At 38.6% G+C, this 26,843-nt stretch overlaps 2 protein-coding genes across 11 annotated transcripts in view; one reads left to right on the top strand and one right to left on the bottom strand.

The window, feature by feature from the left end:
• LOC127055132 (uncharacterized) overlaps positions 1-26,843 on the bottom strand; it is a 1,051,551-nt gene that overhangs the window by 682,279 nt on the left and 342,429 nt on the right. The gene's annotated exons all lie outside the window — the stretch shown is intronic.
• GBE1 (1,4-alpha-glucan branching enzyme 1) overlaps positions 1-26,843 on the top strand; it is a 302,275-nt gene that overhangs the window by 212,111 nt on the left and 63,321 nt on the right. For all 10 annotated transcript variants that reach the window (XM_050958316.1, XM_050958334.1, XM_050958362.1 and 7 more), the window contains one exon: positions 1,134-1,305. In XM_050958316.1, coding sequence (XP_050814273.1) covers positions 1,134-1,305 — 172 coding nt within the window. The remainder of the gene's footprint in view (positions 1-1,133; positions 1,306-26,843) is intronic.

Raw genomic sequence — 26,843 nt, forward strand, 5'->3', positions numbered from 1 at the left:
TTTTTGAATTTTCAAAATATTCTTATGGCTGCTGTTTCCATTTCTCTACTATGTACAGGTATGCAAAAGATTTCTGTGGTGGTTCTCCTGTAGGCTGAGAGAAAGGAATCCCTAATCACAGAATTGACTAATACTTACCCTGTGGCATAAGTACAGTAGTTATCAAGTTAATTATTTTACTGAGTTCCATGTTTCTCTTATAGCCATTCTGTCAAATGCAGTGCTTGGGGGGGATTGTAGCATATAAAACACAATACATGCAAAACACTCATTTAGCATGTACAATATAAATATGTGGAGTACTCCTTTTGATTTACTTACTCTTAACTACATATTGTTCTGTTATACAAAATCTGAGTTTGTATGGCAGTCAACTCTGTGTGTGTGAGGGTGATTTCCTTTGTCTAGGCTACTAAAATGGATAAGGGATGTAAAGTCCTGTAATAAGAATTGTATTTAAATCATCTTCTGGCATCTATAAACAAGAAGATTATTTTGATAATTCAGATTTCCATTTTTGAATACCTACTTAACACACAATTAAGTTTATAAATGGCTTAAATGTTGGAATTGCTACTGGACCAATAAATCAAGCGAACGTGTAAGCCTGTCTGAAAAATCTGCTTGAAATGGCTTCCAAAATAAGTCAAATGGAAATCTTCAGCTAAACAGACAAAACATTTGCAGTGTTTATGACTATAGATTAAGGGGTAACTTGAACTAGGCTGATCTGAACAGAAGTAATAGCTTCATGCAATTGCTGATTTCAGATAGAATTGGAAGCCTAATTTTTCTCTCTGGGCTGAAATCCTAAAAACACAATTGTATATCTTTAGCTATGTGTACACAAAGCATTCACATTGTTCACTAAAGAATCCTTAAATTGGAAGCCCTGTTAATATCCCTTTTGAATGTTGTTCCAGATACTTTATTAAGTAATCTTTGTCTCCTGTCTTGTTTTCTCTGAGGCTCCTAAAATGTAACTCTTGTAGTGTATTATAGTTAATCCAATGTACATGTCACTTGATCTAGAACACACATTGTTTTTAACAATTTGCATTAAGAAGCTCTTTTGGCACATTGAGGATTCTCCTCTCCACCCTGCCCCCTCCCCCATTCCTTTGTTACTCCAGGCCCTTGTTGGTGATAAGACGTTGGCATTTTGGCTGATGGATGCAGAGATGTATACAAATATGAGTGTACTTTCACCTCTCACTCCGGTTATTGATCGTGGAATACAGCTTCATAAAATGATTCGCCTCATTACTCATGCACTTGGAGGAGAGGGCTATCTCAACTTCATGGGTAAGTGATCTTGGCTAAAAGTGTCCATTTTCTTTTGTCATGTAGGCTTTGTGATGAAGTAAAATGACCTGGCAACATCCTGCAATTGCAGTATTTATCACAGAGTTGGAGATTTCAGTTTATATATTTTTACATAGTTGACTTTTTTTTAATCTGGTTTCAAAAGGCAATAGTCTCTTTTAAGATGTAGTGTAGCCTACAACAGGAAAATTTAAATTGATTCATTCTAGGGTTTACAAAAAAAATTTTAATCTCAAAAAGTGTTAAAGTAGTTGACGTTACAGGAGCACCCAAAGGGACACACATCTCAAAGTTATTGCAAGGTGAGTAACTTCCCATTACTTAAATTATCATTTGTATTGCAACTCTGAGTTTGCTTCAGTTTAATATTGAAGTACGAGTTTCACAAACACAAAAACACTCTTCAGATAAAAGACTTGCCTACCTTCTCTTTCCCTCTAACTCTCAAAGCTGTGCATGCTGTCCACCAACTTTTTAGCTGAGGACAACTATAATGGTTACTTATAGACACTCACTAATTCTCATGAGGGTATAGTCTTAAACATGTGAATTCATTTCCATCCCTTGATTACTTATATAGTGTGTGTGTGTGCGCACACACACACACAATTTTCATCATGCAGATGATGTGAACCACAAATACCTATCTACATCCTCATGATGGATATAGCGGACATAATCTATGGTGGATACAATATATTGTTGCCTTCATGAAGGAATAAGGACATCTAGACTTATGTGCAGTTCTGAGGAGGAACCAGAGATTGTGGTATATGTAGATAGCAATGACATAGAGGAAAATAGGAGAGAGGTCCTAGGGGCCTAATTTAAGCTGGTAGGTAAGAAACTGAAGTACAGGACCTCTATAGCAGCATTCTCTGAAATGTTTGCAGTTCCACAGTCAGCCAATTAGAACTGCAGGGTCTCAATGAGTGGATGAGACAATGATATTCGAAAGAGGGCTTTAGATTTTTTAGGAACTGGAGAACCTTTTTGGAAAGGAGGAGCCTGTAGAGGAAGGATGGTCTCCACCTTAACCAAAATGAAACAAGGGTGTTGGCATGTAAAACTAAAGATGTCATAGAGGAGTTTTTAAACTAAGGGCTGGGGGAAAGCTGACTGGTCCAAAGGAGCATGCAGTTCAGATATAGATGTCTCTTAGTGCAGGATTTATGAAAAGGAATACTCTACATCCTAGCAAAGAGGAGAGAATAGAAGTTGCTACAGTATAGATAGGAGCTGAAGAGAAAGTCAAATGAAGGCATACAGCTAAATATTTTCAAAATTTTATAATGGCTTATATGCAAATACAAGAAGTTTAAATGCTAAAATGGGTGAACTTAAGTGCCTGGTGTTAAATGAGGATATTGATCTACTAAGCATCACTTGGTGGAATGATAATCAATGGGACTAGTAATATCAGAGTATAAATATGACAAAATAGGTCACACTGGTGAGGGAATGGCAGAGTACATGATAAAAAAGCAAAAAGTCAAATATAATAAAAATCTTAAATGAATCAAACTACCTAAGCACTCTATGGATAGAAATTCCATGCTTGAATAATAAGATTATAGCAGCAGCAATATACTGCTGACCACCTGACCAGGATGGTGATAGTGACTGTGTAATACTCAGGGGGATTAGAAAGGCTAAATAAACAGAAAACCCAATAATACTGAGGCATTTCAGCTTTCCCCATATTGACTGGGTATATGTCACCTGAGATGGGATGCAAACATAAAAATTCTTGACACCATTAATGACTGCTTCTTGGAGCAGCTAGTCCTGGAACCCACAAGGAAAGAGGCAATTCTTGATTTAGTCTTTAGTGGAGCACAAGTTCTGATCCAAGAGTTGAATATAGCTGAACCACTCAGTAATAGCAACCCTAGTGTAATTAAATTTAAACATCCTTGTAGAGGGGACATACCATATAAACCCACCCACGACAGCAGCATTTATTTTAAAAAAGGGGAGTTACACTAAAACAAGCAGGCTAGTTAAACAGAAATTAACAGGAACAGTCACAGGAGTGAAATGCCTCCAAACTGTATGTAAACTTTTTAAGAACACCATAATAGACACTCTCACTAAATATATACTCCAAATTAAAAACAAAAAAAAACAAAAACAGCAAGAAAACGCTGCTCCACCCCCACCAAAAAAAAAATGCCACCCTGTCTAAAAGTGATGATTAGAGGCAAGTGGAAAAGTATAATTAGGCAGGCCAAAAAAGAATTTGAAAAGCAACTAGTAAAAGACACAAAAATAAACAGCAACAATGTTTTTAAGTACATCAGAACCAGGATGCCTGCTAAACCATCAGTGGGGCCATGATGATCAAAATGCCAAAGGATCGCTCAAAGATGGTAAGGCCGTTGTGGAGAAGCTAAATGAATTCTTTACATCAGTCTTGACTAGAGAGGATGTGAGGGAGATTGCTTCATCACAACTTTTTTTTTTTTTTTAAGCTAACAAATCTGAGTAATCGTACCAGATGAAGGTGTCAGTAGAGGGTTTGGAACACATTCATTAATGAAATTCATCAGAACCAGATAAGCTCGTTGACTTTAAGATCAGAAGGGAGCATTATGATCATCCAATCTGACCACCTGCACATTGCAAGCCACAGAACTTCACCCACTCACTCCTGTAATAGACTCATAACCTCTGGTTGAGTTACTGAAGTCCTCAAATAATGATTTAAAGACTTCAAGTAACAGAATCTAAAACCTCCCAGGGTCTCGGCCAATCTGATCCAGGGAAAAGTTCCTTCCCAACCCCAAATATGGTGATCAATTAGATCCTGAGCATGCAGGCAAGACCCACCATCCAGACACCTAGGAAAGAATTCTCTGTAGTAACTCAGAAACTTCCTCATCTAGTGTCCTATCAACGGCTGTTGGAGATATTTGCTGTTAACAGTTGCAGATCAGTTACATGATGCCTTAGGCAATCTCATCATACCGTCCCCTCCTTAAATTTGTCAAGCTTAATATTGAAGCAATTAGACTTTTTGCTGTGCTGTACACTGCTCTCCTTGGAAGGCTGTTACAAAACTTCACACCTTTGATAGTTAGAAACCTTTGCCTATCAGTAAAATCAGCCTCTCTACCATGTAACTGGAGGATAGCTAATGTAACGCTAATTTATTTATTTATCTGTTTGCCTCTGGAGCATTTAAAAATAAACAATCCTGGCAATTACAGGCTGGTAAACCTAACTTGAGTACCAGACAAACTGGTTGAAACTATTATAAAGAACAATGATCAGACACCAAATGAACATGATGTTTTAGGGAAGAGTCAACATTGCTTTTGTAAAGGGAAATCATGGCTCACTAATGTATTAGAATGTGTAGAGGGGTCAACAAACATATGAACTGAACAAGTGTGATCCAATGATATAGTGTATTTGGACTTTCAGAAAGCCTTTGACAAGGTCCCATGCCAAAAGTTCTTAAGCAAAGTATGCAGTTGTGGGATAGGAAGAACAGTCCTCTCATAAATCATTAACTGTTTAAAAGATAGGAAACAAAAGGTAGGAATAAATGTTCAGTTTTCACAATGGAAAGTGGTAAATAGCAGGATCTCCCAAGGATCTGTGCTAGGATCAGTGTTCCTCAGCTTATTCATAAATGATCTGAAAAGAAGATAAACAGTGAGGTGGCAAATTTGCAGACCATGCTAAATTTTACTCAATAGGTAAGTCCAAACTGACTGTGTAGAGTTACAAAGGGATCTCTCAAAACTGGGTGATAGGGCCACAAAATGGCAGATGAAATTTAGTGTTATGTATTCAAGTAATGCACATTGGAAAATATAACCCCAACTATACATACAAAATGTTGTGGTAAAATTAGCTTTTTACCACTCAAGAAAGAGATCCTAAAGTCACTGTGTGTAGTTCTCTGAAAACATCTACTCAATGTGCAATGGCAGTCAAAAAAGCTAACTATGTTAGGAACCATTAAGAAAGGTAGAGATAAGACAGAAAATATCATAATGCTACTTCATAAATCCATACCGTGCCCACATCTTGAATACTGTATGCAGTTGTGGTCACCCCATTTCTAAAAAGATGTATTCAAATTGGAAAAGGTACAGAAAGGGTCAAAAAAATAAAGATTATGGGTATGGAACAGTGTTCATATAAGAAGAGATTAAAAAGACTGGGACTGTTCCTCTTAAAAAAGAGACGACTCGGGGGGATATTTCCAAGGTCTATAAAATCATGACTGGTATGGAGAAAGTGACTAGGCAAATATTACCCTTTCACATAACATAAGAACCAGGTGTCACCCAATTAAATGAATAGGCAGCAGGTTTGAAAAAAAACAAAAGGAAGTACTTCTTCACACAATGCACAGTCAACCTGTGGCATTCGTTGTGCTGGGGATGTTTTGAAGGTTAAAAATATGACTGGGTTCAATAAAGAATTAGACAAGTTCAGGGAGGATAGGTCCCTGAGTGGCTATTAGCCAAGATGGTGAGGGACACAATTCCATGCCCTGGGTGTCCATAAGCCTCTGACTGCCAGAGGCTAGGACTGAATGATCGGACTGATCATTTAATGATTTCCTTGTTCTGTCCAATCCCTCTGAAACCTCTGACACTGACTGCTGCAGATATTCGACTAGATGGACCAACGGTTTGACCAGCATGACCATTCTTATGTTCTTATGCTCTCTGAAGTTTATACGCTATATTAAATATCACAGATAATGTGAAATAATTTTTGCATGTTTAATAAGCTTTTTATTCAGCTTGAACAACATTGTTTTCAATAAAGTGTTTTCTGACAGTGCAGAAAAATGAAGGTAATAAATATTTATGTGAAATATAGGAATGCAGGAATCAAAATAGAAATAAGTTACGTCAGCTTGTCCTTTCACAATACTAAGTACACTAGCTAAGGAAGGAGGTGTCTGGAAAATGTTTCTACTAAATTAGAGATGTCACTGCCATGTATTGGCATGGTAAGGTTAGAAAAACTGCAGGAAGTCGACTTTGCATGTTAAATTTGGAATGTCAGTACAGGCTGATTGAGAGCTTAATACTGTGTATGCTTGTAGTGTGAGTGAAATTTTTAGTAAATGTAATATTTGATAAAATGTACTGTATGTAAAAACAGAAAACTTTACAATAGATAATGGAAGGGAACACAGAAGTCCAGAGTGCCTACTATCTACTACGCTTAAAATAATTGTCATGCTGTCTATTCAAGCAAATAAAATAAGCTGAAATAGCTGTGTTTTTAGATTTTGTTTGTTTGTTTTATTTTTGTTTAAATTTATAAAAGTGCCATGAGTGTCAGGGAAAGCAGCCTCCTAGAACGAGTACTGGGGAGGAGAATGAGCAGTGGGAGTCTTCTAGTATGATGGGGGGTGAAGTTGAAGTTCTCTCCTTATATTTCTTGCGATCTCTCCAACAATACTGAAATGCTTACATAAATCCATATCTGAAGCAGGACTCTTAAAATTTCTACTTTGGTCCTCACAGCCACAGTGACTTAACTCCTGAAACAAAGGTTCTGGAGTCAGCAATTTACAGCTCAGCTAAGTGTCAAGTGCACCAAAACTGCCTTTGTGTTCACTCAGGTATTTACTTCAGAATATAAAAACCCTTTCACAATCTCATGTGATATCTCCTATCACAGCCGATCAGTGCACTGGGGTATGTTTTTCTGTTGGTGAGAAGCTAAGTCTGGCTTTGCTCCAAGCTCCCCTCGGGACTATCTTAATTTCTGTTTGAAGATCTAAACAAAGAACTACAGCACCCGTCAGACCGACGTTTTAGATTTCAGAGAACTCTGTATGGCAGTCCAGTGCCACAGTTGTTGAGAGAAACAGAGCTTCCTATGGGATGTATCTGAAGGTTGTGACCTAAAGATATTGCTAGTCTTTCACTAAGTCCATTTAGCAGCTTTCTCCAAGCGGTCTTTTATATGACTTCTCAGGTTGAATACCCCTCCATCAATAAGCAGCCAGTGTTTCTGTACATTGGTAGCTAAGTTACCAATATCACTTTTTGCCTTGTTTTTCATGGTTCTGGATATCCAATTATCATTTGCAGGCACTCTCCTTTCCCTCCCTGTGTTCCCTACTGCTTCAATCCCAATTCATGTGCATTGACACATGAAAACTTGAATGAGAATAGGGACAATTGTGTAAGATTTGTAAATTGGTCTCTTCATAATACAAACCCTCAGGAACATTCTTCCCTTTTGTATCCTGTTTCTCAGTTCTGTCTACAGCTTTGCAAGTAATCACTGGGGCTTTAGGCATCCATCTGGCTCTTCTAAAGGCTTGGTTTAGAAAGGAAAAATACTTGCATATACTTATTCTGGATGAATGTGAGGATGACAATCCAAGAACACTCTGTAATGGGATATGTACTGTCTCTGAAAGATCAATTTACAGTTAAGAGGGAGGGATTCTATAATACTTGTTTAGTGTGGGGAATGTCTGTTTCTCTGCTCTGAAGTAGAGGCAGTGAGCCATAATCTCACTTTAATTGGAGCTTGTTCATCACCACTCCCATACCAGGCTGAGATTTTAACACGCTCCTAAGACATATTAGTGCTGTTTAGCTACTGTGAGAGGGCAAATGAATCTTGCCTACTGTATTAGGGACTTTACAGGATACAGCCATTCTTCTTGTAAACGTTCTGCTCTTAGTCAGCATGTCAGTAGTTTAGCAATTCACGTTCTTTTCATCTGCTTCCGTCTTTTCCACACATCCTTCAATAACATGAAGATGCTGACAGAAATGACAGTTTGTTTTTCAAAAATTGCTTTTGAAAGATCATGTCCTGCAGGTCTTTGTGGTTGGTGATTTTATTCAGTGGCACAAGTATTTTTACTGTTGTGGTTTTTTTTGTTTGTTTTTTAATTTTATATATCCATGGGTATGCACTTTTGGATATAATTGAAATACATTATGCATACAATTGTAATATACTTCAAAACAGCCTAAAGGGGCAGTTGGAAAAAATAAATAAGCCTGGCTTTCTTTGTGTACAGCTGCTTATAAATGCCAGATTAGCTCTCACCTAGTTGCTATTCCTGAGAAAGATTTAAACTAGTGAAATAATCCGATATCCTCACTGTTGTTTTTTTTCCAGATTTCCCCTTTTAGATGTTTGATTCCTTTGTATTTGAGAAGTTACTGTGTTTTCAAGAGTCTGATATTGCTGAATTTCCTAACTTACAAAATGTAGTTTAGTTCTTTAGGATGCTCAAGTAGTAAACATCTGGTCCATGCTATTTTATTTTTTCTACTATGGTAGCACTTAGGAGTTCCAAATAGAGATTTGTGCCCTATTATGATAAACACTATACAAATAAGTAACACAGACAATTCCTGCCTTGGAGTTCACAGCCTTGGTTTAGACAATACACAATATGTCAGAGTTTGTCAAACAAGGGTCACCGCTTGTGTAGGGAAAGCTCCTGGCGGGCTGGGCTGGTGTGTTTACCTACCTCATCCACAAGTTCAGCTGATCACGGCTCTCACTGACCACGGATCGCTGTTCCAGGCCAGCAGCTTCCATTGGCCCGGAACAGTAATCCGCGGCCAGTGGGAGCTGCGATCTGCCGAACCTGTGGATGGGGCAGGTAAACACATGGCCCAGCCCGCCAGGGGCTTTCCCTACACAAGCGGTGACCCCTGTTTGACAAACTCTGCAATATGTCAATAATCAAATTAATGGGAGGTGGGTGGGAGGACAAGGTAACATTAGAAACAGGTATGATCATATCAGTTAGTTGCAGGTGATTGCCAGTCTCATCAATATTACTGCTGGTCAGCATTCATATTACCAAAAATTCTCATTTAATCATTGTGAGTAGTCTTTGTTCATAATCCTGCTTTCTCTTAGATAAATTTAATTATTAAATAAGAGACAAACGTATTATCTTTGGTTAAAAAAAATATGTTTGAAAGAGAGTAGATGGTATAGTTTGACTAAAACTTCACAAACACTTGTTTGCAAAACTTAAGATGAATTATTCTTATTTTACACTTAAGAAATCTTTAAGATAAGCAGTCCTGCACTTCAGCTCATGATAGCTGAATAGTCTTAATGTATGTTTAGTGGAAAAAGAAATAGTACAGTACATGGTATATTTTTCAGTGTAGCAATTTTATGTGTGGGAGGTGAAGATTTAGCAATTGGAGTTCTAATTAAGTATTGCTTTCTCAAGTTGTTTGTCAGTGCTAACTGGTATGGATTCATGCTGGGATTCATTCAAATAAAGGGATTTGAGTCTCAGTCAATGTAAAATAAATGAGGAAGCAGTTTTATTGTTCAACAGGGTGTCAGTGAGAGATGCCATGACTACCCATCGCTGTTCCTTTTTGGGGTCTCACCATTTGCACCATCAACGAGTGTCATACCTTAGGCCTTTACCTGTTCTGGGTGGAATTCCACAATTTGCCCATGCTTGGACCAGAACCTGCATTACAGCCCTCTGCTTGCCAGGTGTGTTATTTATTAGGCCCAATAGGCTTGGCACTGGGAGAGTTTTCCTGTAGGATCCTGTGACTATGAACATTAGCAGTGATACAGAAACAGTTTTTTCAAGACAAAGCTTGCTTTATTTTGCCAAAAGGTAGGCTGCACTTTGAAAGATGGATTTAAAATAACAGAGACCGACTAATATTTCCTCATGTAAGCTCAGCCTGCTTATCTGTAATTCAGGTGGCTCTACTTCTTCCCTATCTCTGAGTGGGAGGCAATGCTCATGGCCTGTTCCCTCTGTTACTGTGTCCTCCCAGCCTGTCCATTTTTGTTTTTGTTTTTTGTTTTCACTTGTACACTCAACTCATTTCCCCCAAAAAAACCCTCCTTTTCCTAGCATCTGAGGTTTTAGGTCTCTTTTGAGCTCAAGCTTAGCCTTGGGAAGAGGAAAACATCCAAATTTGGATGAAACCAATTAAATAGCTTCTCCCCACAACTGATGGCTCAGCTATTGTTACCTTGAACCCTGTGAACCTGAGTATCAGACAGAGTGCCTTATCTGTGTCATTGTTTCATTTCCGGCCAAAAAGCCAACCCCCAGTTCCAGTCTGACTTAACCTTTTTGCTTAATAAGTAATTAAATACAAAATCGAACAGGGAAACTGTCAGACACATAAGAATAATGCAGATATCTCCCAATTTGTTACAAGAGGCAAAAGAGATAATGGCATTGTAGTGCTAATATTTGTTAGTGTCCAAACACTCCATGTAGGAATGGAGCCCATTGTGTTTGTATCTGTACAAATCTAGAAAAGAGATGATGGCTCTTCTTTAGATTATGAACCCTTCAGATGCAAATGGATGAAGGATCAAGGGATAGGGAAACACATACAAATGAACAAGTATGGTGTAGAACAGGCACAGCTTTGCTACCTATGTAGTAGGTGTTTTTTCTTTAATTGCAGTGGGAAGGGAGGGAGTAAGGGACTAGGGAAAGGAAAGGAGAGGAACAGTGAAAGCTGTGTAGCAATGTTTTGTTTGATTGATTAAAATTTCCAATAAAAATAAAAGTTTGAAGAGCCCATTAAGAATCAACCAAAGGAAACTATAGTGCTGCTGTGATGTGCATACAGCTGTTAAATTCAGGAAGTTTAAATAGTGTACTATGTAAAGTGAATGCCAGAAGATGAAAAATACATAGACTCATGGGAAGCAAAAATGAGGTAATCTGAAGTGCAATCCAATAAGACCTTTAACCTCTGTGAATGCTTGCTTAACATTGTGAGAGTCAGTTGGCACTGCTTGGCTTCTCCCTCTGTCCAGAGGGAACAACACACAGAACAACAAAACAAATCCTTCCCCGACAGATTTGAAAGTATCTTCTTTCCTCATTGGTCCTTCAGGTCAGGTGCCAACTAGGTTATTTGAACTGCTTAACCCTTTACAGGAAGGGCAATCCAGTAGAGCTGCCCAGGAGGGATTTTATGCTACTGAATGGGCTGGCATGCATAAAGGTTTCTACCCTTTCCCCTACATTCACGACACCTCGCAAAACACATTTTGAGCTACTGGGTATATTAAGTACCTAACTTCACTTTGTTCTGACAGGAAGGATGAACTTCTGGTTAAAATGTGGGCCAAGGAGTCCTGCTGTCTGAACTCTGTTCCAGGCTGTGAGAAACTGTGTTCTGTTGAACAAATTACTTAAATTGTTTGTGCCGCAACTACTCTTCTCAAAAATGACATCGCTGTATACCTCCATACTGGTATTGTGACGCTTTATTAATTGCTTTCAGATTCTTAGCTGGAAAGTTCTATCGAAGTGCAAATTATTATGATGTCTGTTTATTGAGACTTCACTGGAACCAACATCTTTTTAAAAGTTGCCTGAAGCAAATGCTGGAGACTAGCAGGGAAGTAGTAGAACAAGATTGATCTTTTAAAATAATAAATGGGAGGAGAAGGTTGGAAATTCTTTCTCCCTCAACTCCCACCTAAAACCTGATTTCTAAGCACATTCAAATATCAAAAAAATTCTGTTTCAAAACTGGAAGCACCAGTGCACCAGAGAAAAATGCCTAGGTCAGTGCTTGTTAGTTTCTTTGCCTTGGGTACATAAGATAAATATTTTTGCCTCATACACTAATAGCAGTGATACTGATCTGTAACACTGTTTGTCTACTCTAACGCATGTAAGAAATATATGGTTAGATTTGGGAGAGCAACAAAAATGATACAGTAGAACCTCAAAGATACAAATACCTCAGAAATGGAGGTTGTTTGTAACCGAACAAAACAATATGGTTGTTCCTTCCAAAGTTTACAACTGAACATTGACTTAATACAGCTTTAAAACTTTACTATGCAGAAGAAAAATGCTGTTTTTAACCATCTTAATTTAAATGAAACAAGCACAAAAACAGTTTACCTTGTGAAATCTTTTATCTTTCCCTTTATTTTTTTTTTAGTAGTTTACATTTAACAAAGTACCATACTATACAGTATTTGCGGTTTATTTATCTATTTTTTAATCTCTGCTTTCTGATTGTGTACTTTCAGTTCCAAATGAGACATGTATTTGACCAGTTGGTTCATTATACTGGTATCATTACTCTGAGGGTCCACTGTAAAAGGTTTAGAAAACCTAGCCTATGAGGAAAGGTTAAAAAAACTGGGCTTGTTTAGTCTTGAGAAAAGAAGACTGAGAGGGGACCTGATAACTCTTCAAATATGTTAGAGGCTCTTGTAAAGAGGACTATGATCAATTGCTCAGGGCTGACGGGGGGCAGGAGGGGGAAGCCAGTACAAATTTCCAGGGCCTAGTGGTCCAGAAGGGGGCCCGGCTTCGTGGGCCCTGTTTAGCCGATCAGCCCTTGCTGGGGGGGCCTGAAAAAAATTTTTCATCATGGCCCAAACCCGCCCTCGGCAGCCCTGCAATTGCTCTCCATGTCAATTGATGGTAGGACCACAAGTAGTAGGCTTAATATGCAGCAATGCAGAGCTATTGGATCACCGTATTGGAGGGGGACGATGACATTCTAATGGTAATAATGGGTAAGCACTCAAACAGGTTACTAAGGAAGTTTGTGGAATCCTGATATTGAAGGTTATTAAGACCAGGTGAAACAAGAACCTTTCAGTGTTGGCAGCAGCATCATAGAGTATGGGTCACGTTATGTTTGGACAGGATAGGCTAACACTTTTGCTAAGCTGGCTGGCTTTGGCCTAACTTTGCTTTCCATGTGTGTTGCCTTGCTGCCTTATCTTTGTGTAAACTTGATCAATTATGCTTGCAGCTGTTGTGTAGAACAGAGTTGATATTTTGACCACAGAATGTATCTAAATTGGAAGATATTACATAGATAAGAGGAAGTTATCAGTACCATGGAGATATAGAATGTACTGCCAAAAATGATTAGGGGAAAACCAGGAAGTCCCTAGGCTGAGTACGGAGTGTATGGTCTGGTCAGCCTCCAGATCAATGTGTGATAAAGGGAAATAAACCAATTAGAAAAGAGAGTGAACTTTTGCTGTCTTTGCTATTTTCATGTTGTATAAATTGAAGTTTATGGTCCTGGCTAGACCAAATTACTCAGGAGGAAAAGTTCCTTCTTGATTATGCTTCTGCCAACTGCAGAGACCCAGCTTTTTCAGAAGGAGGGGAGAAGTGAACTAAATTCCCCCCCTTGATGGTGAGCAACTTAACTCAAACAAAACTAAAGCAACCAATACAACCAAAAATGGGAAAAAGCCCTTCAGACAGTCTTCTGCGAAAGGCAATGCAGAGCCAAAGAGAACTAATCTTCTGTTATCATTCACTGGAACTGTAATTGTGGGACATGGCTTAGCAGCTAACATGTTGTTTTTATTACATAAAAGATCATACACAAGTTCTAACATGGATTTGGACCTGTGGGTTTCTAATAGTTTGGAGTTTGTTCACCTCAGTGTTGTCATTTAATTCCCTAAATCAGTGTTGCTTTATAAGGTAGGAGAAACTGTTGGCTCTTCTTGGCTGGGTATGTCTCGATCTCTCCTTTTGGAGCACTTCCACTCTTTATTAATAGCTAAATAGTCTCAGAGCCAGAAAGACCCTGATTAACTCTATAGTCCTGTGGTTAGCACACTCATCTGGGATGTGGGAGACCTGGGTTTTGCTCCTTGCTCTGCCTGATTCAGGCCAGGGACTTGAACTTGGGTCTCCCACAAGACTGCCCTAACTACTAGGCTATAGAAAGTTGCGGGATAGGAGCTTCTCTCTTTTTGACCAGAAATCCATCTTGGACCATGGAAACATTCCTGAGAAAAGTTTTGTTGAAACCAAGCAGTGCTAAAGAACACACCTTTTTTCTTAGTTAATTTGAGAGGCACAGAATGGAGAGGGGAGCGTGAAGTGTTGGTGAAAGAGTGAAAATAAAACCTATCTGGCTTGTGCTTTTCTTTGTTCTTATTTTATGTGGATTTTATTTTAGAGAACAAGGCAGGTTGTTTGGTTTTTTTTCCACCAGTTGGTGCTTATTTGTGTGCAGCTCTTTATAAAGGCTGCCAACTTCTCAGAAAGTAATGTTAATAATAGTTCGTTAATAATGTTGATTGAGGAACCCAAACTCAACTCCCTCCTCCCTATCAGGGAAAATTTTCACTTTTAAGTAGGCTAGAGTAGCCAGAACAGTTAATTCACAGATGTGTGCACTCACAAATTTCATAAAACATACTTACTATATAAATAATCTTTCCTTTCCTTTTCTCTTTCTATATTATTCTTACCCTTCTACATTCATCTTGATTGGATCTGGGTGAAATTTTTCAACCAAAACTTTTTTCACCAACATGCAGATTTCGAGTTACAGCAAAACGTTTTGCTAATGTATGTCAGTTTTGCCAAATCATCCCTCTAGGTCATGGTGGAATCTAAATGTTTCAGTTTGACATTTTCTAAACAAAATGCTTCAATTAGAAATGTCTTAATTAGAAATTACTTTTACTAAAAGAAAAAAAACTTAAAATGTTTAGTGTTGGGTCAAACAAAATGTTTTGTTTGATCCCAAATGGTTTATTTCTTAGGATTGCCAGCAAATGGGGCGGCGGGGGGAAGGAGACATTATTCACCCAACCGTACTCTGTGTTTTGGTTTGCGTCAGACTGAGTCTTCTATAATTTTGCAACTTTTCAAGACAGTGTTTTTTTCTACAGAATGCTTTGTTTCTTCAAGACATTCTTTTTTTTTGTTTGTTTGTTTGATCTGGCCACTCTTTGCGCCTCTGCTTTATCATATGTTCTCTCTCTTCTTTTCCCCATGTGTCCTCCATCTGTACCCTTCATTTCTGCCTGATGGTCTATGGTGGTCTTGGCATTGGGACCAGAATGCAGTGTTACTCCTCCTCTTCCCTCCCCTCACCCCCCAGTGGGATGCTGAGAGTTTTGAAGCTTGTTCAGGTCTATTAGATGTAGCGTCTTAAATGTGTAAGGGTTGATAGCCCTGGATAATGATAATAAAGGGGCTGATCATGACGGTCAATTTGTGCTGGAAAATCCTAGTTTGTTCAATCTCTGGATGCTTGGCCCTAGTGGAGGCCTCACATGTACTGATACCTCCTTCCCAACTAAATATACACTTAGTATATTATGCTTGCAAGTATCTGTATAATATAGCAGTGGTTACATAAAGAATTAAGGCAAAGGTGGTCTAGAAGGGATTAAAATAAATAAAATAAAATAAATAGGAGATATACCTATCTCCTAGAACTGGAAGGGACCTTGAAAGGTCATTGAGTCCAGCCCCCTGCCTTCACTAGCAGGACCAAGTACTGATTTTTGCCCCAGATCCCTAAGCGGACCCCTCAAGGATTGAGCTCACAACCCTGGGTTTAGTAGACCAATGCTCAAACCACTGAGCTATCCCTCTGTTGTGGACAGTTTTACCCCTATATTGAGCAGATGTGCCAGTGAGGTATTAGAAAGCGTTTCAGAGACAATGAAAATTAAAATGTATTTTTACTACCTATTGGATAATTTGTCAAGCATTGCTTTATTCCTTAGTGGCCTATTGAGAAGACCGCAGGAGTTTTTTTTGTTGTTTTTTAAAAAGGCCATGTCTTCAGTTCTGTTGTTATAGTGGCACAGCTACAGTGCTGCAGCTATGCTTTTTTTATATGGAGATATACCTATCTGATAGAGCTGGAAGGCACCTTGAAGGGACATTGAGTCCAGTCCTCTGCCTTCACAGCAGGACCAAGTACTGTCTGTGACAGATTTTTGCCCCAAATCCCTTAATGACCCCCTCAAGGATTGAATTCATAACCCTGGGTTTAGCAGGCCAATGCTCAAACCACTGAGCTATCCCTCCCCATCCCGCATTATTCTAGCATAGAATGTTTCCTACAGGGACAGAAGGGCTTTTTTCCATTGCTGTGACATCAATCCCTAATTTTGGCAGCTATGCTGTTCGCTCAAAAAAAAATTCTGATGCTCACCCTAACTGAAAGGCAATTAGAACTTTTAAAACTCTTATGAACAAAAATGCTTTTTAATTCTACAAGGCAAAACATTCCAATGGCTTTTAAATAAAAATATTTTTCTTACAGTTCAAAGTTTTTGGATTGATAAAATACACAAGTATAATGGCTAAATTAATTTCAATTGAGTCAGTATTTAATTTGTGGAAACTTATTTTATATTTGGAACTTCTGTTACTTTGTTTGCAGAAATCAATAACAATGGACTCTTTGCCATGTTAGTGACTGTAACTTTTTATGGCAGTTAATTTCCACAAAACAGGCTTCATCAACTAGTCATCCATCCTCATGCTTCAGAGAAAAATCTTTTCACTTTAAATTACTTTAATAATAATAATAATAAATAATAATTTGAGTAACTTCAGCCACAGTTTACTGATCCTTGCAAAACAAACTCATTCTGCTGGATTAAGTTTTTATTTGTATTTATATTTGTAGGTAGTATAGATTTATTTAATATTTCTGTATTGATCCAAGAGAACTTTAGATAGATATTTAAGATCATGGCTCTGTCCCAAGGAGAAAAGAAGTAGGGCATATATAGTCAGGGTTTGGGGTTGCTAAACTGACATTCTATTATGTCAGTTTCCTTATTATTATATTTTCTAACAGTGTCTTAGAAGAAAGCGAAGTAGCACCCTAGTAAAAGAAAAAGGTTCTCTCGATCCCAAAGGACCAAGCCCCAGACCCACCCAGGTCAATATACACATCAGATCTTACCCACAAATCACACTGTTGCCAATCCTTTAGAATCTAAAATCTAAAGGTTTATTCATAAAAGGAAAAAGATAGAGATGAGAGCTAGAATTGGTTAAATGGAATCAATTACATGCAAAGTTCTTAGTTCAGGCTTGTAGCAGTGATGGAGTAAACTGCAGGTTCAGATCAAGTCTCTGGAGCATTCCCCGCTGGGATGGGTCATTCAGTGCTTTGTGCAGAGCTTCAGTTTGTAGCAAATTCCCTCCAGAGATAAGAAGCAGGATTGAAGACCAGATGGAGATGAGGCATCAGCCTTATATACGCACTTCCAGGTGTAAGAACACTTCTTTGTTCTTACTGTGGAAAATTACAGCAAAATGGAGTTTGCAGTCACATGGGCCAGTTTCTGCACACCCTGCTGAGTCACAAGGCGTATCTGCTTCCTCTCAATGGGTTAATTGTGTAGCTGATGGTCCTTAATGGGCCATCAAGCAGGCTAAGCAGAGCTAACACCCACTTGTCAGGGATCTTTCCCAGTAACACAGCACAAGTTTGAAATACAGACAGTATAGAGCCAATACTTATAACTTCAACTACAAAATGATACAGACATACAGACAGCATAATCATAACCAGTAACTCATAACTTGGTCTTAGACACCTTATATGACCCCCTTTACATAAGATCTGGTGCCACTACAGGACCTTGGTTGCAACCCATGCTCTATATGGTTCCAGTTTATATCAATAACGTCACAGGCTGATATTCCAAGCATGGAGAATTGTGCGGTAAAAGTATAGAGGTGTTTGCGCCAGAAGGAAATAGGGACATTTCAGGGAAAATGGAATTGGCAGAATCCAGGGCCAAAACGTCAGAAAAGTCAGTAGTGCTAGATAGGTGCCAAGTTAGACATGGGTAAGCCAATATTGTGCCAATAGAAATTTAGTTTTGGCTGTTCCAGAAAAAGCAATTTTTTTTATTTTGATAAACAAGAACGCCAAATCCAAAGTTTGTATCGTCCACAAGTAGTTTATATCACATGAATAGCAAAGAATTGCACGTACAGACCATGAAAATGTCTTGACTGAAAAATATTGACGTCAGACTTTCTTAACTATTTTTAGGGATTGTTTAGGTTTTTTGTTTGCGTGGTCATTTAGCATTTCAATATAGAGGTGATTTTAGAAGAAAAACTTCTGAGCTTTGCAGCTACTGTACTTTTCTCAGACAATTCTAGTACAAACTTTTTCTTAGGTTTAAGCAGGCTTCTTTATGAAAATCAAAGTTCACTTTTGCCTTTGAACTAAAGACCCTTTTTGTTTTGAAGGCAGCACAACTTTTGAAAGCTTCCTTCTACCAAAGGCAGCAATATACATTTTGACTTGAGTTCTAAAGAAACTATAAAAGGCTTCCTAATTTGTTGTTGTACTGGAAAAACATCATATAAGAACAATATGTAAATTGGGTTTAGGATTTTATACTTAATCTACAAAGCTGACAGTTACTGTTTGAAAAGAAATGGAATCCTGAGCTCCAACCAAATTAACAACAATAAGGTAAACTCTAAGAAAGATTTTACTGAAGCTAAAAATTGTACCTGCTAAAAACATGACATTGTTTGCCCATCAGTACCTTCTTTAAAACAAAAAATGTGCATACCAAATACTTTGTTTTCAGAAACAAGAATTGAAAACTGCATACTGCATTTAAATACCTGAAGTTTAGCTTTAATACTGTTTTCCTATTTTTATTCTTTTCATTTTAATTCCCATTTATCAACTTAATTTTATATTCTTTTTTCACTAACTTACTGTTTCGCAAGTGAAACTAAATTTAATCTATCATCTTCTTGTCAATACATAAGTAAAATAACTATAACATAAAAACCTTTCAAATCCATTTTGTTAAAAGTGTGTGTTTGTTTGGGGGGCATTTTTGGCTGGTGCAGAAAGATGGATGTTTTTCTTTTTTCCCCTTCTCTATTTTACCATGCCCTTTGTTGTTGGTGGTGAGATGCAACTGACAAATGAGAACTTGTATTCCAAGTACTAAGTTGAGGCTGCCTTGATTCAAGATGTTCAAGTTGAATGCTGCCATTTCTGGTCCTCCCAGCATATTGCCCGGTTTAGCAAAGAGAATGGATGGAAACCAGACAGAAGAGATGGTACCCAGTGGTCATTTCCAACATGATTTTTCTTTGTTTCTTGGCAACTTCTTCTTGGTCTCATATCTTGACTGTCCAGGATTATTCAATTACTTGTTTTCCAAATGGCTTGTTTTTACTGAAAAACATACCTCTTTATGTATGAGAATCTTCTTAGGACAGATGTTCATGCTCTTGGATTGCTCTGGCTTATTGTGTGCCCTTTTTTAGAAATTATTCTAACCAGAAATTAGCTTTCCTCTCAAAATACTTAGAGATATTGGGTTTTTTACGCAGTTGGTCATTTTTTTTCTGATGTGTTGTGTCTCAAAATGTAAAGTCTGACGGCTATTAGTCCCTTTTCCTGACACTCCAGTATTGACTAGACTCTCAGAGCTCTTAAGAGGAAAATTTAGCTTATTCTCACTTGACACTCTCCAAAGGGAATATACACAGAAAATCTTTTAACTCAAACAGATGTGGAGCTCCTCTTAAATAAATATGGGGGGAGCACAAATTATATAAATCCAGATCATGTGCCCTAGTATCTGAGCACCTTCTGCTTCTACATACTGGCATATGTCTGTAATTCAGTTTCATGCCTGCCCCAACCATCAGAAGATATCAGCACTCCTAAGTAATGTGTAGTTTTTTCTACTTATTTATGTAGCTATTATACAAAAAAACTGAAAATCAGTGGATGACATATAAAATTGGCACAGAGTTTGGCTGATGACACTGTAAGTAGCTCTTAGAGTCTCTTCATCAAAAGGTATGTTGTTGGGAGACAAATGGCCATAATCTTTTCACTAGTCTTTCTACCTGATTACTTGAAAGATGGAGAGTGGGCTAATGTCACTTAGCTGTAGTACATCTTGTGAATCTTCAGAAATCTTTAAAGCTGTTTCTTCTTAGTATTTTCTCATGGAAGATAGGAAGGAGAGAAAGATAAAAGGCTTGGCATAATGCAAAAAGCATATCTGCTAGTACTGTTGCTTTTTAGATGTAAAAATGTGATAATATTCAGTTAGTCCATATGTAAAATACTTAAGATACAATATTTCAACATCTTCATTCAATGGAAAAATTCACCTTTAATTTCTCCCATCTTCTAACTTTATTAAAAAGTGTTTTCCCCTTTTATCTTTTCCATTTGGCTTCCTGATTTTAAATTCCCTCTCACTAAAACACTGTATCCTTCTCCTGAAATACACAATGAGGAAGGCTTCACAGCAGAATTATTCTCTAACCTTATTCTCTTTAGCGAGTATTTTATAAAGTTTTTATTTGCAGCGAAGATGCCGACAGCACCAATTTTGTGCTCTGTGAAGCTGCCTTCTTGTTAGGAAGTATGTTTCATTGTAGTTTCCAAAGCTGTTGCCTGCCTGTTCGTGGGCTATCTCTAAACCTGTTAAATTGTCTTTTTCTCTTTTGTCATTTTTTTCTCTCACATCCACTTTTCTCAGTTGCGTAGACACTGATTAAATGTACACATGAATCAAGGCTATCTTTAAATTACATTTGTAAATCTGTTGTATCTGCTTATCAACATACTTATAATAGCCCCCATCATGGTATCATTCTCACTAATTACATACTCTATCTCTCTTATACAAGATGGTAACACACTGAAAGAGATGGTGACTTTCTGGCTGCATTTTTCCAATCTTGAAACATTGGAAATTTCTCAAGAAGCAGCTTTGTGAACTATAAAGCCACCTAGTCGGTCTCTGATCCTATAGTTTGGTAACTAAGAGTCTGGCTTCAGGCTTTTACTTTTTAAAAATATATTTGTCTCTGCTAGCACTCCTAATGGGTTCAGGGTAATTAACTAACTGTAGAATTGTGGTAGTGTTGAGTAGTTTTATCTGCTAGGAGGAAAGAGCATATTGAGCCAGATTCTCACTATAGGCCTCTTTACACTGCTCTGATTTTTCTTTTTAATTTAGAATCAGTTTTCTTGGGATATAAACCTAATGTAACAAAGGCAACTAAATTCAAACGAATACTTTGTGAAGTCATAGAATCTATTTGCATAGGATCCACACCCATCCATTACAAGCCTGCTGTTTCCATTGAGAGCTGAAGCACTGCTGCAAAGGTAAGAATCCCTACAGAGGCACTACTTCCTAACTGCAGGTGAAACACCAACTGAGTTGCATAATCTAGGTTTCAGCCTGTTCTCATTGGGCCATCTCACAGCAGTGTTCACCATCTGTACAAACAGAAACACCATATCTTTCAGCTGCTTCTAGGCATATGCAGCTTTGAAAGTTGCATACGCATGGTCTTCTGTTACACCACCTCCAGCCATCTATTCGCAAAGCAAACTGCTGCCAGGGGACATTGTTCCATAAGTACAGAACGTCTCATTAGTATTGGCAAAGGTGTTATGGTAAAAGGTACTAATGGTTTCCACACTGAAGGTTGTTTGAGTAAACATGCACACCGGATCAAAATCATCATAGAAGGTGTTAGAGATGCCATGCTGTAACCACACCCAGAAAAATTCTCTGATAATGATAGTCCCCCAAAGAAACAGCTGATTGCTGACCTCACAAATGAAATTCCAGGCTTCAACCTACCACAAAAACAGTGGTCAGCACTGAACCATTTCAGAACATACTGCATCTCTGGAAGAAGAGAAATAACAAAATGTGACTGTGGACACAAGTCATGAACTGTGGACTTTACTGTAAACCAGTGCTGACTTGAATCGTTTGCCAGTGGCATCTCAGATTTACACCAAACTGCTTCCAGAGCTGTCCATTGGCTCGTTTATGTGGGCTTGATCATTTGAATGTGGCTTATCACCTCTCTTGCTGGAAGACCATGACCCAGAAAATTAAGGGTATAATCTGAGCTTTAGACCTTTCTAAGTTTCTTTTGTGTTAAGGAACCGCTGCACAAATGGAGCATTAATAGCTATGCCACCTTCCCAAACCATGCAGTCTGTGAGCAAGTCTATACTATAGTGCTATATCAGCACAGCTGCACCAAGGCAGCCGCAGGTGCTTCAGGTAGTGCTGTAAGGGGGCAGGGGGGATTGGATAGAGGGCAGGGGGTGGGGATGTGGATGGTGGGGGGGGGGAAATGGAAGATTGAATGGGGGCAGGGGTCCTGGCGGGAAGTCAGAAAGAAAGTGGGGTTCGACGGGACGGCAGGGGGCAGTCAGGGCCCGGGGTTCCAAGGGAGCCATCAGGAAAGAGAGGAGGGGTTGGATGGGGCAGCAGGGGTCCGTGGGCAGTCAGGGGACAGGGAACGGGAGTGTGTGGATGGGGCAGGATTCTCCAAGGGCCATCAGGGAACAGGGGGGTTGGATGGGGCAGGAGTTCTGGGAGAGCAGATAGGAGGTGGGGGCCAGGCCCCAGCCCCCTCCCCTAACCAGCCCTCCATACAATTTACAAAACCCAATGTGGCCCTCACACCAAAAATTTTGCCCACCCCTGCTCTATGCCAACGGGAGAGCACTAAGCATAATTACTCCACCTTAGTGAGAAAAGTGAGGTATGTCAGCACGAAAGCATCTCCTGCCAACATAGCACCAGTGTGGACAGCACAAAACTTGTGGTGCTCAGCTGGGGGGAGGGAGAGGGAGGGCTTTTTCACACCCATGAGCGACATAGTCTGGATCAACTTAAGCAGTAGTGTAGATCTGTCCTGAGGGAAGCATTGAACTATTGGTTTCCATGGTATAAAGTACAGATGCCAAGGGTGGCAAAAGAATGCAGTGTGTTTAAGTAGTTGGATTTGTATATCCATTTTAGTCCTGGAGAGAAAAAGAGGCTCAAGGGAGCTGTTGCTTCATACAAGACAAGAGTGCATCACGTGAAGGTTGTTGTTTGTTTTTTGTTTTTCAAAAGGGTATTGCCTGTGTGCAGTTTACCACTTCTGTACAAAGGAACAGACAAATTAGAGTAATTTGTTGATTTCAAAAAGTATACAAAAAAATTACCCAATTCTGTGTCATCAATTTGTGACTGTGCAAAACAGGAAACTGACATGCCAGGCATCAGATTCCTCTGCCATTCAACAAAGGGGCAACAATTTCATAAACAGCTACGTTGCTAAATATATATAAAATATAATGTAATATCATGTTTATGGTAGGTGCAATAAATACTATAATCTTGCAACAGCTTTTAAATGTTCACAGAACAGGTGCCATTTACAAAAATTGCCTGTGGGTATTACTTAGTCATCACCATAGCAGACACCAAATGAGAGAGAGAGTGAGAATATAGTCTGGAAAAATAAGAGAGAAACAGGACAAGAAAAGTAGTAGAACCTTGGGATCTTTAAAAATTCTGAAAGAAGAATGGGGGAACCAGAACCAAGATGCAGATAAGGTAAATTCGGGTGTGTGTGTGTATAATGCACTTGTTTTTATTTATATTAAATTAATTTTTATATTCATAATTACTGCCCAGAAACAGCACATGTAAACTACCGTTGTATGCCAAGAGGGCATTAAACCCAGCTACTCTAGAAATTGCATAATAAATAAATTAAACAAATAATAAAATGGGAAATTCTGACACTTTTTGCAGTTTGGAATGAAAACAAATTTCAGTGAAAAGCCAAAATTTTCCTGTGGAGTGAAAGTTGGAAAATTTTGTATTTTGCTGCAAGTCAAAATGAGAGCAATAAAATTTGATAGCTTTATCAAAGCTAAACAAGAACATCAAAATGATTTTTTACTTTTTTCCTGTTAACAGTTTCTATCCTGTGCTCTCTGTATCATTCTAGATTCTAGAAGTAACTTCTTTTGTGGGCACAAATTAACCATTTATCCATGAGACCTTTTAAACTCTAATATCTTGAAGTATCAAACATTTTTACCACTTGCTCAGATTGCTCCTATTGAAATAAATTAATTGACAAGGGCATGTTGAATGTTACAATATAGATGCCCTATTTCCTTTGTAGCCCATATAGAATGGGTCATTTGTTGTTTTACACATATGCCTTTATTGCACTCATGTTTCAGAATCGCATTGTTTCTCCTTTGCTCTTGCATTGAGTGATACCTGTGGAAGGAAGTATAACTGAAAACTGGATATTTTCTATCTCAGCAATGGTTTTGAAGTTTGTGTTATATAAAATTAAAATATTCTCAGAATGATGGATTTGGGCTTTTTATACTTCCGACAGCATCTTTTTACAGATGGTTAATATCCCATTCATAGCGCAACATTCTCCCTGAAGCCAAAAGGATGTTTGGGCCAATCTCCTCCTTTCTTAGTGTCAGTACTCTGCATTTATTTTCATCTGCAATGTACTGTAAAAATGTGTGATCTAGCTTTAAATCCTCCATGCATTATTCTTTAGTGTCAAACTTGTAAACTCTTTTGCCGAAAGGAAGAAATACAATAAAAATTCAAATGTCTTCCTGCTAAGTGGTGGAATTGAAAGAGTTGTAGTAAGAGAATGTACCATGCTAAACAGTAGGAGTGTTGAATTCTGGCAGCGTATTCATTGGCTCACTGAAGAAAGTCTGTTTCTTCAAATGAACTATTTTACATGAAACCTGACGCACAAATGGTGGCAATGTTCTCATTTGAAAGCCTTTACCTGTTCTGAAATATTGTTAATGTGTAGTGCTGGGCCATTACATATAATATATTATTTTTAAAGCCGCTAAGTATTCAGCATACAGCATTTTGGAATCAAGTTACATTGTATTATGTTACACTTCTTTTGGTAAATTGCTATCTTACTTACAAAATGCAAATGAACACTTCAGAAGTATAGTGAATAACTTACTGGTTTATACTTTTTTAAAAGTACATTATACAAAGATTTGACTGTGTTTGAAAATACTTTGACATGATTATATAATAGTTGCTAGAGTGGTAGATGGCCCAGCTATCTAGTTTTTTGTACAGCGTATACAGCAAGAGGCTTGAAAGTGTATTTATTAACATTTTAGTAACACTTGCACACCTGTCATAAACAGATAGCTAAGGGTTAATGTCTCTTCCACCTGAAGCACCTGACCAGAGGACCAATCAGGAAACCGGATTTTTTCAACTCTGGGTGGAGGAAGTTTGTGTCTGAGTCTTTTGTCTGTCTGCCTGCTTTCTCTGAGCTTTGGAGAAGTAGTTTCTACTTTCTAGTCTTCTGTTTCTAAGTGTAAGGACAAAGAGATCAGATAGTAAGTTATATGGTTTCTTTTCTTTGGTATTTGCATGAATATAAGTGCTGGAGTGCTTTGATTTGTATTCTTTTTGAATAAGGCTGTTTATTCAATATTCTTTTAAGCAATTGACCCTGTATTGTATCATCTTAATACAGAGAGCCCATTTGTATGTATTTTTCTTTCTTTTTATATAAAGCTTTCTTTTAAGACCGGTTGGAGTTTTTCTTTACTTCAGGGAAATTGAGTCTGTACTCACCAGGGAATTGGTGGGAGGAAGAAATCAAGGGGAGATCTGTGTGTTGGATTGCTAGCCTGATTTTGCATTCCCTCTGGGGGAATAGAAAAGTACTATTTGTTTCCAGGATTGGAAACAGAGAGGGAGATTCACTCTGTGTAGTTTCACAGAGCTTGTGTCTGTGTATCTCTTCAGGAGCACCTGGAGGGGGGAAGGGAAAACGGATTATTTCCCTTTGTTGTGAGACTCAAGGGATTTGGGTCTTGGGGTCCCAGGGAAGGTTTTTCAGGGGGACCAGAGTGCCCCAAAACACTCTAATTTTTTGGGTGGTGGCAGCAAGTACCAGGTCCAAGCTGGTAACTAAGCTTGGAGGTTTTCATGCTAACCCCCATATTTTGGACGCTAAGGTCCAAATCTGGGACTAAGGTTATGATATGGTGTGCAGCGGGTGGGATCTAGACAGAATCCAGAAGCCAGTAGGAATATTATATTTTTCTTTTCTCTGCTAAGTGCTTTTTAGCAGAGAGAAACAGTTGGTTTTAAAAGGGAACCAGAGAGAATTTTTTTTTCTGCTCTCTCTGGCAGTTTGTGGCTTGCATGTTAAGCAAGAAGCCATTACCAGACTGTTAAGGGTCTTTTGTCATGCAATAGCCCTCCCATTAGGAGGCAAGTTCCAGCACTATATGAATGCAAATAAAGTGGTTTTTCAGGTTTACTTAACATTGAAGATTAGCTAAAGGCACTGTTGCTAGGCAGACTTCAGGAGGCAACAGAGCCTGCAGTGCAGAAGATAAACACCGGAGGGCATCCCAACCCAAGAAAACAAGAACCATGACTTCTAAGGCAAAAATTGAGGCCGAAGAACAATTCAGAGAAGCTGAACACAGGCGACAACTGGAAATAAAACAAAAAGAGATGGAGATGAAAGAAAGAGAAGAACAAATCAAACAGGCAGCACACAAAAGAAAACGAGAGGAAGAAGAGTTCGCCCACCGAAGGAAACAAGAAGAAGAAGAGTTGGCCCACCGCCGAGAAATGGAAAAGCACCAAAAAGAGAATGAAGAGAAGGAAAAACAGAGAAAACATGAACTGGAGTTGGCAAAAGCTGGGCTGCATGTGCCAGCCAACCCTAACAACCCGGCGCCCATTATTGCTCCACAGCACAGGAAATTTCCCACCTACAAGGCAGGTGATGACACCGAGGCCTTCTTGGAAAATTTTGAAAGAGCCTGTCTTGGGTACAGCATTCCCGAAGACCAGTACATGGTAGAATTGAGGTCACAGCTCAGTGGACCTTTAGCAGAGGTGGCAGCTGA

The sequence above is a fragment of the Gopherus flavomarginatus genome, chromosome 1 (genome assembly GCF_025201925.1).
Source record: "Gopherus flavomarginatus isolate rGopFla2 chromosome 1, rGopFla2.mat.asm, whole genome shotgun sequence".
Classification (NCBI taxonomy): domain Eukaryota; kingdom Metazoa; phylum Chordata; order Testudines; family Testudinidae; genus Gopherus; species Gopherus flavomarginatus.